Here is a 17,018-nt window from a genome sequence, read left to right as displayed (position 1 = left end):
GAATGAAAATGAATGTTTTGTCATGATTTCACTGAGGGAAATAGGAGTGGCAGGGGCAGGAGAGAAAAAGGTTGTATGCTATTATATAGGTCAGGAACAAACAAATTAGAAGAAAAGAAAAAAGAAAAGATGTTACAGGGAGGGAACAAAGTATGGAATGTATTGACATTCAGCATAGAGAGTGTGTGGAAAGCGGAAGGAACTGGCTGCAGAGAACACAGCACAGCTCTTTTTATGATGAAGCTAACATGTACAAATTGAAAGGGAGGAAGAGAAACAAGGTGTGCATTAATGGGAAAATAGAATCACTTTTGTTATTCCCTGATATCTGAACTACAGCCAGAAGGTTCCTTCAGATAGGACACTTCTGGCTAATATGTGAAATAAGGCCTGATGTGTGAGAGTGAGACATCTCACCAAATTATGATTTATTGTTGTGGGGTGGGGTGAATATGTATGTATGTATGTATGTACGTACATACGTACGTATACACACACACAGAGAGAGACACAAACAACAACAACAACAACTACAATAATAATAAAAGGAAAAATTTGGCTGGTGTGCAAGCTGCACCCTCTCCTAGAGAAGGGGAAAACTTGCCACAGTCTTCCAGACTGTCTCCATCACTTCCAAACTAGACTCCTGCAAATGCCAGGGCTGTTTGTGAGAAGCATTTGGCGGGAGTAGAGGAATATAGCTGGTCCCTCCCAAACACAGCAGTGAGATTGTTTAGCAGGACGTGCTACACTATGAGCACACTGCACCAAGGTGAAATCCAGGCACAATTCAAATGTTGGGCACTAACCTTTAATGGTCTGGGTCCAGGATAACTAAAGTATTGACTACTCCTATATGCTGAGATCATCGTGACAGGCCTCTTCCTCTTACAAGGCAGTGTGGTGTAGTTGTTAGAGTGTTGTACTAGGAGCAGGGAGACCAGGGTTCAAATCCCCACTCAGCATGAAGATTCCTGGGTGACCTTGGGTCAGTCACAGCCTCTCAACCTAACCAACCTGGCAGGGCTATTGTGCACTCCACCTTGAGCTCCGTGGAGGAAAGGTGAGATATGAATGTAATGAATAGATGCTCCTAGATGGGTAGAAAAAGGTGGCAGAAACAGGAGACATATGCTTAGGGTCAGGAACATTCCCCCCAGAAAAGCCCATCTAGTCCCCTTCATTTTAGACACCAAATAAAGCAATTCTAGGTGCTGGAGGAGACTCTTGAGAGTCCCATGGACTGAAAGAAGATCAGGCCTCACCTATCCATTCTTAAGGAAATCAGTCCTGAGTGCTCACTGGAAGGACAGATCCTGAAGCTGAGGCTCTAATACTTTGGCCACCTCATGAGAAGAGAAGACTCCTGGAAAAGACCCTGATGTTGGGAAAGATGGAGGGCACAAGGAGAAGAGCACGAGATGGTTGGACAGTGTTCTTGAAGCTACCAACATGAGTCTGACCAAACTGCGGGAGGCAGTGAAAAACAGGAGTGCCTGGCGGTCACAAAGAGTTGGACACAACTAAACAACAACAATTTAGTACATCTCTGAAAAGAAGAGAAGCGGGAACAATGGCTTCAGGAAGCTGTTCTACAGTTTTGCATTTGCATGATTTGCTTATTTCTTTATTAACCTCAGGTTGGATAATTAATGGTCAGTGATTATGGCAGTTGGAGTCCAGCAACACCAGTAGAGCCACAGGTTCCTCACCCCTGCTGTATACACTTAGCTGAACTCAATGGAATCATATAATTGTAGCATTGGAAGGGACCATGAGGGTCATCTAGTCCAACCCTCTGCAATGCAGGAATCTTTTTCCCAATATGGGGCTTGAACCCACATCCGTAAGATACTTACTTCTCAGTACTTGGCCTGCAGAGAATTGTGCTGTTTCATCTGCTGCAGCAACAAGAAATTCACGTGGCACCTTAAAGACTAGAAACCACTTAGTATAATCTGTCTTTTGACTAATTAAAAAGATGCTTCAATTAATCAGGCAGCAGGTTTTTAAAAACACTGCCACCTTTAATTTAAGTACTTAGTACCTTCTTAGAATGTACCTTCTTAGAAGAGGCATTTCTCCTCCTTAGGAACAAGGGAAGAAGTTGCCTTTTACAAGGTTTGACCACTGGCTCATCTAGTCAAGTATTCTCTACACCAGCGGGGGGCGGGGGAGAGAGACTTTGACCCTCTAGATATATGTACCTGGATAACAACTCCCATCAGCCCCTACAGTTATGGCCAATGACCTGGGATGACTGCCAGTAGACCTCCAAGGTTTCAGGCAGGCTCTTTTCCAGCCCTCACCTGAAGATGCTGGTGCTGAACATGGGACCTCCTTCATGCAAAGTCTAGGCTCTTCCACTAAGCTATGGACAATCCTTTCTCTCTCTCTCAGGAGGGAGTGACTTTTCTGAGATGGTGCCTTCTGTGACACATACTCACATCATCTAAAGCACAAAGCTTGTTTCCGTTAGAACAATTTCTTTATTCATAGGCAAATGAATGCAGATGGAGGCCATTAAAACTCATGCAATGAATCAACTGACATCTCTTAGAGTTATAAACTAAGTAAGTGCTAAAAGGTTAAAACAAATGATGAAATACAAAAATGGGAAAAAGAAAAGGCAATGCCAGAGGGACCTAACATGTTATCTTGGGGCAGTGGGGGAGGGGGGAGGATAGGGCAGAAAAATGTCTCTCCGGTACTGATAATCTGTGGTGGGGGCATTGCAGACTTATGACTAATAATAATAATAATAATAATAATAATAATATATTTATACCCTGCCCATCTGGTTTGGTTTCCCCAGCTGGACTGGACTGGACTCGGTTGTCACTGGGGTACAGGGAATCTTCATATTTGCTGCATGGAAGATCACAATCCTTGCTCTTTGAAGATCATTACTATTTCCTTCCTTAAGACCAACCACATTCAGAGGTCCATGAAAGGCTTCTGCATTAACATGCAACCACTGCATTTGCATGTTATGACCACAGCTCCAAGAAAGCTCTATAGACACACAGGAGAGCCAAGGGCTTAGGCTGCAAGATCTACCCTACAGACCCCTCCATCCCCCACCACACACAATTAGGGCAAGCTGAGACATTCATTCCAGGCAATGAATCGGGACAAGTGGCTGACTGGTGCTCCCCACCCAACCTCACTACAGGACTAACCACTGCTGCTGTTTGGTCCTCCACTGACAATCCATGGGCTGGCTGCTCTCTGCTACCCCAATGTCTCCCTCCGAGGAAGGATCCTTTCTTAGATCAAGGCATTGTAAGGCAAGGTGGCCCTGGAGAATCTCCATGCCACTGGCCCACTACCGTGGCATACACTGTTTAAATATTTGTCACTATAGCAAAGTGGTCAATGACACCCTCACAGAGATTTCTGAGGCCATTCACCCCAGTTGCGCCAGCGCCTCAGTCTGGCAAAGGATCCTACAAACATAGGGTAAGGTTACCAGATTTTTTTCCAATGAATCCGGGGACACTTTTCAACTTCAATGGATTTTGTATGGGGACTGATTTGTAAATCTGGGGACTGTCCCCGGGAAACGGGGACGTCTGGTAACCTTAACATAGGGTCCTTCCTCAGATCAAGGTGTGAGGGTTGTGCCCCCTGATCCTTAACTATTGGAGATGCTGGCTGGATGCTGATGGGAACAGGTGTACAGCAACACCTGGAGGAACACAGGTTGCCCACCCCTGCCTTAGAGCATGAGCTGGCCAAACAAAATCCAATTGGACCCTTCATGCAACCATCCCTGAATTAGGCCCATTCCCTGCAGTTGTCATGCACACAAGAATTTTGAGGAGCTGTCCTTTGGAGTTGCAGCTGTCCCTCCTTCAGCCTTCCAATACACTGTGATGTGAGTCTGGTTTAACACATTAAGAATCAGGCTGAGATTACAACCAGCATAAAAAACTATCAATAAAAGCCAGGATAAAGCCAATGTGCCGTATCCAGGGCTTTGTGAGCCATAAATGATTTTAAAAGGCAATTTAGAGGGGGGAATAGGTATATTTAAGGCAAATCCTATGTTTCTCATAAAACAGGGAGGGAGGGAGAGGGTTGGTATGAAATAGCTCATAGAATTGGCTATTTGGAAGTTACCATGTCTCCTTGCTTTCTATGCTTCCACTCTAAACTCAATTCTTTCTGGATCAATAAAAACATATGAAAATGGAATCAAAATAGCTAGAGGTGCTTGTGGGGATAAGAACTAACACTCTTCCCTGTTAAGGATGAAAATTAATTCTAACAACACCATCCTGAAAAGACAAGAAAAACCACTCCCATAATGTACCGTATTTTCCTAAATAGTTAGCTAACTGGATACCAAATACCCATTCTTGAGATTTTCTGAAACTCCTGGAGAGAGCTGCACAGTACCGGAAAGGTCTAGACACTTGAGAAGGGTAGAGATCAGTGGTAGAGCATAAACCTTGCATGCAAAACATCCTGGGTTCAATCCCAGGCATTGCCAGGTAGGGCTAGGAGAGACCCATGTTTGAAACCCCGGAGACCCACTGGAATCTACACTGCCAGTCAGTGTAGGCAGTGAAGAGCTAGATGGACCAATGGCCTGATTCAGTATGGCAGCTTCCTATGTTCATAAAGTGGTCCAGGCATGGCTTCCCAATGCACCTTGATGCACTTTGCCCTCAGTGGCCCATTGGATCTTGGCCTGGACCAGTGAGGCCAGTTGCACTTCAACTAAATTTCCCAGGTGTACAAGAATCACAAAAATGCAATATAAAAAGCAACATTAAAACCACAAAATTGTCAAACTCACAGACCAGCAAATTCACCAGCAAAAACAAAAAACAGGCTAGCAATTGCATCAATCCAAAAAGGCCAGACAGAACAAGTTTGCCCTCAGCAGAAGTTGAAAAGGCATCAGCAAGGGGGACAAGTGTACCTTTGGTTAGGGCTGCCATATTTCAAACACTGAAAAATCTGGACAGAAATGTTGTTGAGCTTTTTTTGCAAAATCGCAGAGAAGGCCCTACAGCAGGGGTTGGCAACCTAAGGCCCATGGGCTGGAAGCGGCCCACAGAGGCTGTTTAACTGGCCCATGAGCCGCCCACGAACTGAGTCGCCTGATCGGCGAGTCCTCGCATGCTGTGCTAAACCGTCGCAGCGCGGCACAGGGACTCTCTTCCGCGGCTCCAGAAATCACTTCTGCACATGCCCAGATGCCAGAAATCGTGTCTGTGCAAGCGCAATTTCCAGCATTTGGGCATGCGCAGAAGCGACTTCTGGTGCTGCGGACATGCACAGATGCGATTTCCGGTGTCACACTGCACCAGTCCGGCCCATGGAGGATCTCCGTGGGAGTGATCCGGCACATTCCCGGTAAGCCTTGCCGACCCCTGCCCTACAACAAGTCACTGAAGAATAAGCCATGGCTGTAGCTGGGACTCTCAGCAGGGCCTCTCTAGGCACATTTGAAAGAGGTGTGTCATCTACCTGTGCAATATAAACAGTGCTGGGGAAACGGTGTGCTTGCAAACAGTCATGCCCAAAAGGATGGTGGGAAGTATTTCATTTCTCCCTCAAGACATTGTAGAAAGAAACAGAGCAGGTCTGGGCAACCCATCGGCTGCCAGATGCAGCTGAACTCCCATCATTCCTGAGAGTTGATCATGCTGGCTAGGGGTGACGGGAGTTGGAGTCCAGTTATTCCTCTTGTCCAGTTTCTGTTTGCATCTGACTTTGCCATCCCTAGGAGCCCTTCCACCCTTGACCTTTGAAACCTTTTCTTCACTCTGTCCAATTAAAAAGGAAAGGGAAGCCTGCAGGTCAGACCAAACCTCATTAGAAGTGTCACTTGCTGGAACTGAGGATGCTGAATGTGTTGTTTTTTGAAAACTCTGTAGGCCCTGCTCTCAACTGGCTCCAAATCTATTTGCCCACTTTGATAATTTACTGGCAAGGAAACAGCAGCAGCAGCAGCAAGTAAGGTGGTATGTGGGCAGGAAGTCCAATTTTTCACCCCACCAGGAGACGATAATCCTTTAATCTCCAGGGTGCCATTACTCTTCTTTCCTGATCCCTCAGTGTCCTTCCAGCATTCATGGCTGCCCACAGCTCTTTTTCCTGCCTCAACTACAACCGCCCCACCGGAGTAGTTAATTAAATGTCAAATGTTTCTAAATGGCAGGAGCAAAGAATACATTTGCGGTGTGAGGGGGTTGGGGAGAAAGGATCGTTTATACATTTGTTTGTGACTCACAGTGGCCTTTCTGCCCCATCCAAGCAGGATGTCCTTGGCTTCCCAGGTGGTAATGGAAACAGCAATGTATAACCCTTTGCAACAAAAGGCTGAGATAAAAGAAATATCAAGTGCAAGAGCTGTCCACTCAGAGCATCTAAAGATCATGGTTTCAAAAGTGCATTTTTGCAATGCACTCCTTGCCACTTGCTTGCAATTCAGTATTTTTGGGGAAGTAAAGAGGCGCTGGGGGATGGAAGGGCTGGGCAGGGGTTTGTGTGCTCATTCTCCCTTCTTCCCTCCCGCTCTCAAGAATATTTTATATCATATGTGTGCATGTACATGCACACTCAAACAAAGGCTGAGTGATGTCACAGGGTTGCCAACAGTTGGAAGTCTGAAACCTGACAGGAGGGTTGAACATGAGAGCCTGGCTCAGTACAGCTATATATTTATAAAAATAGTTATATACCGCCATTCATTAAAAAACATCAGAGCAGTTTACATAAAACCATACCATTAAAACATAAAAATGTTAAAATCAGGGATTAGCTAGCTATTATGAAAGATGTATTCTTAACTGCCTCTACAATACTAATAGAATAGAAAAGCTTTCAGCAGGCCAGAGATATGAAGGTCCAGGGGTATGGAATCAGGGAAGAGATGATGGTGGGCTTTTAAAAATATATTTTATATATTAAAAATATATTCTGAGCGATTAGTGAGATTTTTAAAAAACACTTTTCACTGCTCTACTTACTTCTCTGCTGCTAACTTCTGGACCAGGGCAATTCACTGCTAGGCAAGTCCTAGTTGTGCCTTCAGTTGCTGCCATGGGGAGGCAACAGGCAAGGGTCAGCTCAGCTAGGCTAGCACAGCTGCACACAGGGAAAACCATCAAGCCTGTAGGTGTGCCAGACCAGCAGATAACCCGAATATAACTTACCATCCTGAACCCCCAAACACAGACCCTCCAAGTGTCTCTATTTTCCAGGGACATCCCTGATTTAGAGGAGGCATCCTGGTTTCGGATTTGATCCTGGAATGTACCACTTTTCCTTAGGATGTCCCTATTTTCCTTGGAGAAACGTTGGAGTTATCTGACCCCTGAGCCATCTGAAGGCAATCCTATATAGGAAAGTTTTTTAATGTTTACTGTGTTGTTATGTTTTTATATAGCTGCCCAGAGTGGCTGGGGCAACCCAGTAAGATGTGTGGGGTATAAATAGTAAAATTATCATTATAGAAAAGGACGTCCCTATTTTCATCAGAGAAATGTTGTAGGGTTTGTAGCCATGAGTCTTGGAACCAAAGCCTGGTATTTGACTTCTCTACCCCTTGCAGAAAGAAGTGAAAGTTCACAAAGCATAGACAGCAGGCAGGCACATCATACTGTACAGAGATTAGTAACCACCTCCACACCTTGTAGTGGTTGATTCTGTGACTGCAGCGGCCTGATTTGTGGGATGCTGTCACTAAAGGCAAATCTACACCACAAGATGCTTCAACAGAGACCAGTAGTGCTGCAAGGAAGCCAGTCTAATTTGCAGCACCCTCACCAAAATACAGTCTGGGGGGGGGAGCCAGAGACAGCAAAACATGTACTGTATAAGTATAAAGCAGATGGTGCAGATCTATGAAAAATAGGCTCTTTATTTTGTTTTCCTGCATAAATTCTCAGCCATTGGGTGACAGTATTACTGTACCATCTTGACTGTTGCATTTTTCAGTGCAAATGATCAACAGGACTCAAGAGTAATAGTGCCCTTAGCACCCAATCGATCAGTGTGATTTGTCTCATATCCTAACCTGCCAATGCAGACCATAAAGCCAAACCTCTGTTGAGAAACGGAGCTCCTTTCCCATCTCAGCTCCATTATGGGGGAGGGGGCCCAGAGCACCCCCAAGCAACACTGCCAACTGACGGCCACTTAAATGTCTCTTGTGGAGCTCAGAGAGAGCAAACAAACTTGGAGACTCCACTGACCAGCTGTTGCCTGTTCTGTGCTTTCAGTCATGTTAACACATTCTGAGCTGCAAGGCAAGAACCATATGCTGGGGTTGCCTAGCTGGGCTCTTGCTATAGAAGAAGCAAGTAGCAAAGACTGCCTTACCCTCCAAGTGCCCCTATTTTCCAGCAACAGTCCCAGAATTGCAAAAGCCACCCTGGCTTCTGATTTGATCCCAGAATGTCCCTATTTCCCCCACCAGTGCCAAAACCACCACCAGGCTTGGGGATGAGGAGGAGCCGGCACTTGTCCTGCTGGCCTCCTCCCTTGGGCAGCTCGTAGCTGCTGCTGGGGAGCAGGTAAGGAGGAGAGGCTGCTGAGGCCCAGCCCTGCTTGATGCGCTGGCTTTGAGCTATAGGCAGAGGGCAGGGCCACCCTGGGTGGGAAGAAAGGGCAAGCAGAGTGGAGCACAAGGAGTCTTGATTTTTGAAAATCAAAGATCTAATCTTGCCCCTTTCTATTTATTGGTGTGTGTTTTTCCTTTTGTAAATCTGCCAAAGAATAGAATAGAATAGAATAGAATAGAATAGAACAGGCATGTCCAACAGGTAGATCGTGATCTACCGGTAGATCACTGGACATCTGTGGCAGATCACCGGTAGATCAGTGGCTCCCCCCAAAGAAGCTAAAAAACTTTGGCTCCCCTAAAAAAGCTCAACATCTTTGCCCTGCACCCCTAAAATGACCTGAACCACAGGGCTTTCCTTCTTAAAAAAAAAGTTCAATGTTGCTTTCCTCTTCCCTAAAGAAGCTCAACAACATTTACATGAACCCCCCCCAGCATGGGCCTTCCTCCTTCCTAAAAAAAGCACAACAACTTTGGCCTGAAACACACACACCCCCAAAAGGGAGTAGATCACTCCCGGTTTTTAACTCTGTGAGTAGGTCGCAGTCTCTTGGAAGTTGGCCACCCCTGGAATAGAATATGTAAGGGGGCGGAGTTCCAGAGAACCTGCCCCCCATCATAAAGTCCAGCTCCTCAACCAGTCAGAGCTCCAGCAGCGGGTCCAGTGAAGGGCAAGAGGAAGTGAGTAAGTCGGTACAGGGCTCCGGCAGCATCCTAGAGCCGTGACTGCAGCCTAGAGCTCCTATACAGGAAATGGCGAGCGGCGGAGCATCGGACAGGCGCCCCTTTTCCCCAACGCCTGATTTGAGGCATGCCAGCTCCTGTAGGAGCAAGGGGTGGTGCTTTGGCGTCCCCAAGCTAATTTGCTGGACGCGTAGCCGGAAAGCGCCATTGCGAGATTCTGATGAAGACTGAACAGTCATGTTTCCCCTATCTCTTGCACTGTAAATAAGTATGCACCAATAAAAGTCTTAAAGACACGACGGTGTGGAGCGTCGTTACTTGAGGGTAGCCACCAGCATCCCTGACAGAACAGAATAGGGATTAATGGATTTTCTCAGGATTGTGGCTGGCATGTGTGCTGTGTCCCATTGGTGAAATGCTGACGGCACTCTCCCTTCTTCTGAAGGGAAATGCTCTGCAGTGGCTGGTGTGTGTTTGTGTGGAAAGGGCAAAAATGGTGGGTCAAGGAGGGTCAGTTGCAGGGGAGTGAGAAATGTTGGAGGGTATGTGCTGCTGAAAGGTAATCAAATCAGTGGTGCTCATTGTGAGTACCGGTAAGTAGTAGCTAGATCTGTGGAACAAGAAGAAGCTCTTGCAATCAAGGGGAAATGCAAGCAGGAAAAACATGCATTTATTTCATAGCATTTATATACCACTTGATTGCAAAAGGAAACCCTCAAAGTGGTTTACAAAAGGATAAAAGGTAGGGAAAGGTGAAGGGTCCCTGGACAGTTAAGTCCAGTCAAAGGCAACTATGGAGTGCGGGGCTCATCTTGCTTCAGGCCGAGGGAGCCGGTGTTTGTCCACAGACAGCTTTCTGGGTCATGTGGCCAGCAGGACTAAACCGCATATCCGCGATGCAGCTAAATAATTATAGACTCTGGAGTTAATGGACCTAGCAGGGATTATATTGCAGTATGTTTATTTGCTTACTTTTGTTGCAGCCACTATGCATTCTCTCCCCCCCCCCCGGACACACACACCCCACATCCCAAAATGATGCTGTATCATGGTCATCATCTGGGAACAGAACTATGTTGAAGTGATTGCCACTGTCTACAAAAGCAATAAACTTCAAATTAAACATAAAACATGAAAGAGCTGAATGGTAAGGGGTGAATTTTGGTGCATTTCAAAAACTTCCAAATATGGCAATGTATTTTTTGGGTGGGGGAATGCAGACCACCCCTAGTTTAGACCCAGTCCAAACTTATGAGCAGTCTTACAGCGTCTTTTATACCAGGACCCTCCCTATTTTTTGTAATTGTGGATCGGGGAATGGCAAGTTTTAAAAACTGTTTATTAAGTTGCATTTTGAATGGTTGTAATCTGCCCTCGAACTTTAGGGAGAAGGGCAGGTAATAAATCAAAACCACCACCACAATCACGTCAGATCCATTCAGATGTCTGTCATCCCCGGTAAGATGGGCAATGATCGGGGATTCTGGGAGCTGTAGTTAGGGGGGGGGGACTGTTTGGTTTATGTTTTCATGAAAATCTACCAAATATGCACAACCCAAATCAAAATACAAGTCAAAACATAGCTATCCTTTGAAATTTGCACTTCACTGAATTTTGGCATGAAGTTCTCCGACCAAAAATAAAACAAAATAAATGCATATAGTATGCATCCCTCATTTGATTTCTTGACAAATTTACCATGGGCCTCACAATCACAAATGCTGCTTGCACTGCATCCCATATATACTTCGCAAGGGATATGGACGTAACAGTCCTTGCAATCCTCCCTCTGTTCCTTCCCACACCTGTTCCACCAACCTCTCTTCTAAACTTGAATCCTTAACTTCATGCTTAATTTCTTCCACCTTCTCCTCAGTGTCAAATGTGGGCAGGCCTATTACTTCCCACTCTGCTCTGTTGTTTGTGCTGTCTCAAAGCCCTCTTCCAAAAACTGTGAGGGCTAGAAACTTATGTTATAAAACACACACAAGCACTCCCAGGTTTCTTATCAACAGCAAGCAGGTAAATGTGCCAAGTGGGTCCCTGCCCCCATTTTGAAGCTTTCAAAGTTATGTGAAAGCTGAGCTTGGCAGACTCTTTTGCCGGGGGGGGGGGGGCTTCTAGTAATTGCAATTGTAAATTGATGTGATTCTTATTTGGCTAATAAATACTTAATTTGCACATGCGAAGTCAATAAGAAGCCATCTTCTCCTTGTAATAAGATTTTAACGCAATTAATCAGGAGGAGGGGGATTTACTGCTCATCCTGCCACGTGGAGGCTCCATGTGGAGCAATAAAGGCACCATTTGCATCTCATTAAGCAGAAGAAGGTGAGACAGAGGAAGCCTCCACGCACCCTCCCTGGAATCCTAAGAAGCGGAGCTGCCTTGGAGAAGAAAGCACGGCTAACAGAAGGATCAAAGTCTCCGGCTTCCAATTAAATGTTGCAAGAGCCATGGGGGAAATGCAGTAATTAAAAGTTGTTTTGAGGGGGGTAGGAACAGGGCCGGCTCTAGGTAGACCCCCGGTGGCGCAGGGCACCACGGCGCCGGCCGGCCCGGTCCGCCGGTTCAACAACCGCGCTGTGCCTGCCTGCCCGCCCACCGTGCCACTGCGCAGCAGCGCCTGTGGCAGCCGCACTGCGCCCGCCCGCCTGCCCACTGCGCTGGGAAACGGGGCGGGGGGGCGCCGGAGGGATCCGTCGCTCCACGGCGCCAGGGGCGCTTAAGATGGCCCTGGGTAGGAAACAGGCCTTGTACCTAAATGAGAGCCCAAACCTGAGATTTACAGGTACCCCTTTCTTCCTTGTTTTAGCAATGGGACAGCAGTCTATGCGTTCTGATGCACAAAGGGCAACACTGTGACCCCTCAAGCTCTGTTTTGGAACGAATCCTACAATAGAATGGAAATGAACCTCAACCAGACTCAAAGGTTTGGCTGAGGACACAAATGTATGATTGGTGTGGAGGAAGGGGACAGGGAGACCCCCCCTTTCTCAACTCCCTCTAGCTTAATACAATGTATCCAGTGATGCTGACTGTTGGGACACAAACACTTCCTGACCCGGCGGGTAGGTAAACTATAGAATTTGCTCCAGCAAGATATCATGATGGCCATGAATTGGGATGGCTTTAAAAGAGGATTAGAGCCCCCCCCACACACACATATTAAGCAAAATAGAAACATCATCGCCTACCCCCACCCCCACCCCCACCCCATCTACCTCTCTTCCCCTTTCCTTCCCAATGTCTCAACAAATGAAACTGATTTGTAAAAATGTTATGAGAGACATTGCACATATCTTTGTAAACCAAGAAAACCAATAATAATAATAATAATAATAATAATAATAATACATCCATATTAACAGTTAAAAAAGAGGATTAGAGCAGGCATCCCCAAACTGCAGCCCTCCAGATGTTTTGGCCTACAACTCCCATGATCCCTAGCTAACAGGACCAGTGGTCGGGGAAGATGGGAATTGTAGTCCAAAACATCTGGAGGGCCGAAGTTTGGGGATGCCTGGATTAGAGGATGGAAGAACAGGCTATTAGTGGTTGCCCACCATGATGGCTGTGTTAGTCTCCCTCCACTGTTGGAGGCAGTAAGTGGCTTAATGTTGAATGTCCTGGGAAAAGAGAAGTGTTCTGTGTTCACTCCTTTCTCAACCAAAATGGGCACAATTCCTGCAGCATCTGTTGGCACTAAGGATGCTTGAGGAATTTGATATTTGTGAACCCCAATACAAACTGCTGAACCTCCTGGACTACAGTGGAGGCCGGAATGTGGAAGATAGTTATTCTTCAAAGTTAACAGCTCCAAATTCTGTGATACAGTTCTCAGCTCAACCTGCATCTTTGAAATAAAATACCGTACATTGAGAAATAAATGGGGTTTTCTGAAATACGTTTTCAAAACCTCTTATGTAAATGTGGATATTCTTGTTTGTTCATTTTTTTAAAAAAAGCATAGATTAATGTAGATATATTACCAAAAGACTTGGTCTTATATATGATATTGGCAGCATGAATAGTAATGGCAACTCAATAGGAAGCATCCCAAAATCTTACGCTAGGTACCACTGTCTCTGGAATATAGCTATAATGGAGAAAATAACACATAATTTGTGATAAGGACTAGAACCTGAAGATGCTTTTAATATGATTTGGCATTCTTTTATGACATATATAGCAGAACCATCATTTTCAAGAAGGACCCATGTCACAAGCTTGTCAAATCTGGAACTAGACTTGATAATCTGGTGGTGTATGTTTACTTGGATTTTGTTTTGTTTTTTTAACCCATGTGCAACTGTATTGATTCTATATGCCTATTTTGCAGTTTTGTTTTTCCATCTTTTAATTTTCACCTGTTGTTATATTTTTTTGTTTTCAATGCTGTTTAAATATCTGTTTTAAATGTGGTACATTATAGAATGAATTTTTTTAAAACTTTACCAAAAAATTAAGGGGATGGGACAGAAAAGATTGATGAATGAACACCTGCAAAAGTGACATGCCGCAGAAACAGTTGGCATACCTGCCAAGTTCCTGCCGAAAAAATAAGGGATCGGAGCGGAAGTAGCGGACCGGAAGTAGCGCTGCCGCCATTTTGGAACTGGGCGGAGCATGCTCAGAAGCGACTTTTGATGCTGCTCTGCCCAGCTCCAAAATGGCTGCCAGACCAGAAGTCACGCTGCAGCCATTTTGGAACTGGGCAGAGCATGCTCAGAAGTGACTTTTGATGCTGCTCTGCCCAGCTCCAAAATGGCTGCCGGACCAGAAGTCACGCTGCAGCCATTTTGGAACTGGGCAGAGCAGCATCAAAAGTCGCTTCTGAGCATGCTCTGCCCAGTTCCAAAATGGCCGCCACACCAGAATAAACCGGGGGGAAACAAAAAATTTCATTTTTCGGCTGGGAACAGCTGGAAAAACGGGGGTTTCCCGGGGAATACGGGAGACTTGGCAGCTATGACAGTTGGATCTATTCCTCCATCCCAATCAGCATCTGCAATAGGTCTGGAGGTGTCCAATGACTGTGATCAGTCCCCACCAGCACCCCAAATTAAAAATACATCACTTACTTTTTCCATCAGCTGCCGTAGTTGTCGGCTGCGCAGGTCCCTGGAGCATGTGCCCTGGACAGGGATGACAGCCGTGCACAGACATTTGCCGTCGGGGGCCTGAGCTGAAGTGTAGACCTGCCAGCCTTCATCGGGGCTCTGGAAGAGAGTCTGCAAAGAGAAAGAAGCATATAGCACTCAGCAACACGGTCAGGGATTCTGGCCTTGCTCCTAATCCCAGTACCTGCAGATGGAGGAGACACCAGTATATTTGCACTACACATTGAAACCAGTTTTAGAATGAGAGGAAGTCCTCACAGCAAGCACTACATACTGGATTCTCTCGCAGGGGCGGGCAGACAGTCAAAGGAGTTTTAATGAAGTGTTGTATTTGTGCTGAAGTTCTTCATAGGAAAACAAAGGCTCAAAATCCTGGAAACTGCTTCGAGTTTCATTTGTGGGTAGAGGATACAAATCTAATAAATAAACAAATAAGCTTTTCAGCAGGCATAGAAGTTTAGTTCAAATGAGCCAGGGAAAGAAAGGCAAGATGTCATGTGCCTAGATAAGTTCTCTTGCCCCAAGTTGAGATCTCATCATGTGGGTAAAATGCGGGCTAGACAATGCTACCATTCAGTGGATTTGTAACTGGCTGACTGACCGAACCCAAAGGGTGCTCATCAATGGCTCCTCTTCATCCTGGAGAGAAGTGACTAGTGGGGTGCCACAGGGTTCTGTCTTGGGCCCAGTCTTATTCAACATCTTCATCAATGACTTGGATGATGGGCTTGAGGGCATCCTGATCAAGTTTGCAGATGACACCAAATTGGGAGGGGTGGCTAATACCCCAGAGGACAGAATCACACTTCAGAATGACCTTAACAGATTAGACAACTGGGCCAAAGCAAACAAGATGAATTTTAACAAGGAGAAATGTAAAGTACTACACTTGGGCAAAAATAATAATAATGAAAGGCACAAATTACAGGATGGGAGACACCTGGCTTGAGAGCAGTACATGTGAAAAGGATCTAGGAGTCCTGGTAGACCACAAACTTGACATGAGTCAACAGTGTGATGCAGCAGCTAAAAAAGCCAATGCAATTATGGGCTGCATCAATAGGAGTATAGCGTCTAGATCAAGGGAAGTAATAGTACCACTGTATTCTGCGCTGGTCAGACCTCACCTGGAGTACTGTGTCCAGTTCTGGGCACCACAGTTCAAGAAGGATACTGACAAGCTGGAACATATCCAGAAGAGGGCAACCAAAATGGTCAAAGGCTTGGAAACAATGCCTTATGAGGAATGGCTTAGGGAGCTGGGTATGTTTAGCCTGGAGAAGAGAAGGTTAAGGGGTGATATGATAGCCATGTTCAAATATATAAAAGGATGTCATATAGAGGAGGGTGAAAGGTTGTTTTCTGCTGCTCCAGAGAAGTGGACACGGAGCAATGGATTCAAACTACAAGAAAGACGATTCCACCTAAATATTAGGAAGAACTTCCTGACAGTAAGAGCTGTTCGACAGTGGAATTTGCTACCAAGGAGTGTGGTGGAGCCTCCTTCTTTGAGGTCTTTAAGCGAAGGCTTGACAGCCATATGTCAAGAATGCTTTGATGGTGTTTCCTGCTCGGCAGGGGGTTGGAATGGATGGCCCTTGTGGTCTCTTCCAACTCTATGATTCTATGATTCATCAAAACAAAGGGTATTCTAGTTTACTACATACACTCTATAACTTTGGGTCATATCTATATATGCAACAGAATAATGTGGGACTGAGAGATTTGTTTCTCTCTCACTTGCTCTCTTTGCAAAGAATGAGGAAGATTAAAAAAATGTGCCCCTTCTTGAAGTGGTACAGCTCATTCCACCATCCCATCCTGCTCCAGGTGTGTATCTTGCTCCACAGACAGTGTCGAAAGGGTCTTACATAGGAAGTCCCACAGTAAGCCCTTGTCACCATCTCAGATTGGGCTGTCACATAGGGAACACAATGGAAGAAAGAGAGACTTGGAGCTATATGCACGCACACACTATATATGCACGCACACAAACACACACACTGCTCATCCAAGAAGCCAATCACCATTTCCCAAACCATTTCACAGGCGTCGTTCTGAGGATGAAACCTGTATATTTCCATGAATGCTACCTTGATCTCTTTGAAGGTAATTCAGGATATGAATGCAATTAATTAACTAGACAACAATATACAATAATGATTAATTATTCATTAATAGTGTAATAAATTAATAATATATAGTAGTATAATTCACCAGAAGGTGTAACCATCAGGAATTATGTTAATTTGCTTGCAAACAATCTGGAGGGACACAGCTGAGAATAAGAAAGGTTTTATCTATTGATTAGGAAATGTAAAGAAACACATTACACACAGTCTCCATTCCAAGCTTGAAACCAGCCTCCCCCAACTTAGTGCCCTACAGATGTTGATGGGACTCTAACTCCCTCCATCCCTGAAAATTTGGCCATGGGGGCCATGGGGCTGAAGGCATCTTAAGAGCGAAAGCTCTAGAAAAAAGCCTGAGAAACAGAGTCAGGGTTCTGCTTATCCTGCTTATTCGGAGTTCCCCTGAAAAAGAAGCCACCAGAGAGAGTAGAGATGCCAAGTTCCGCCAACACAACAGCCTGTGGAAAAGGTTTGCTGCTTGTCTCTCCTCATCTT

The 17,018-nt window shown here is 45.5% G+C and overlaps 1 protein-coding gene across 4 annotated transcripts in view; it reads right to left on the bottom strand.

Annotated features, from left to right (window-relative positions):
* Nucleotides 1–17,018, bottom strand: part of OLFM2 (olfactomedin 2) — a 209,453-nt gene that overhangs the window by 57,659 nt on the left and 134,776 nt on the right. For all 4 annotated transcript variants that reach the window (XM_060272127.2, XM_088661234.1, XM_060272125.2 and 1 more), the window contains exon 2: nt 14,353–14,502. In XM_060272127.2, the coding sequence (XP_060128110.1) occupies nt 14,353–14,502 (150 nt within the window). The remainder of the gene's footprint in view (nt 1–14,352; nt 14,503–17,018) is intronic.

The sequence above is a fragment of the Zootoca vivipara genome, chromosome 2, assembly GCF_965207765.1.
Source record: "Zootoca vivipara chromosome 2, rZooViv2.hap1.1, whole genome shotgun sequence".
In the NCBI taxonomy this organism is placed as follows: Eukaryota; Metazoa; Chordata; class Lepidosauria; order Squamata; family Lacertidae; genus Zootoca; species Zootoca vivipara.
Note: the sequence above shows the minus strand (reverse complement) of the source record. Positions and strands in the feature narration are given on the sequence as shown.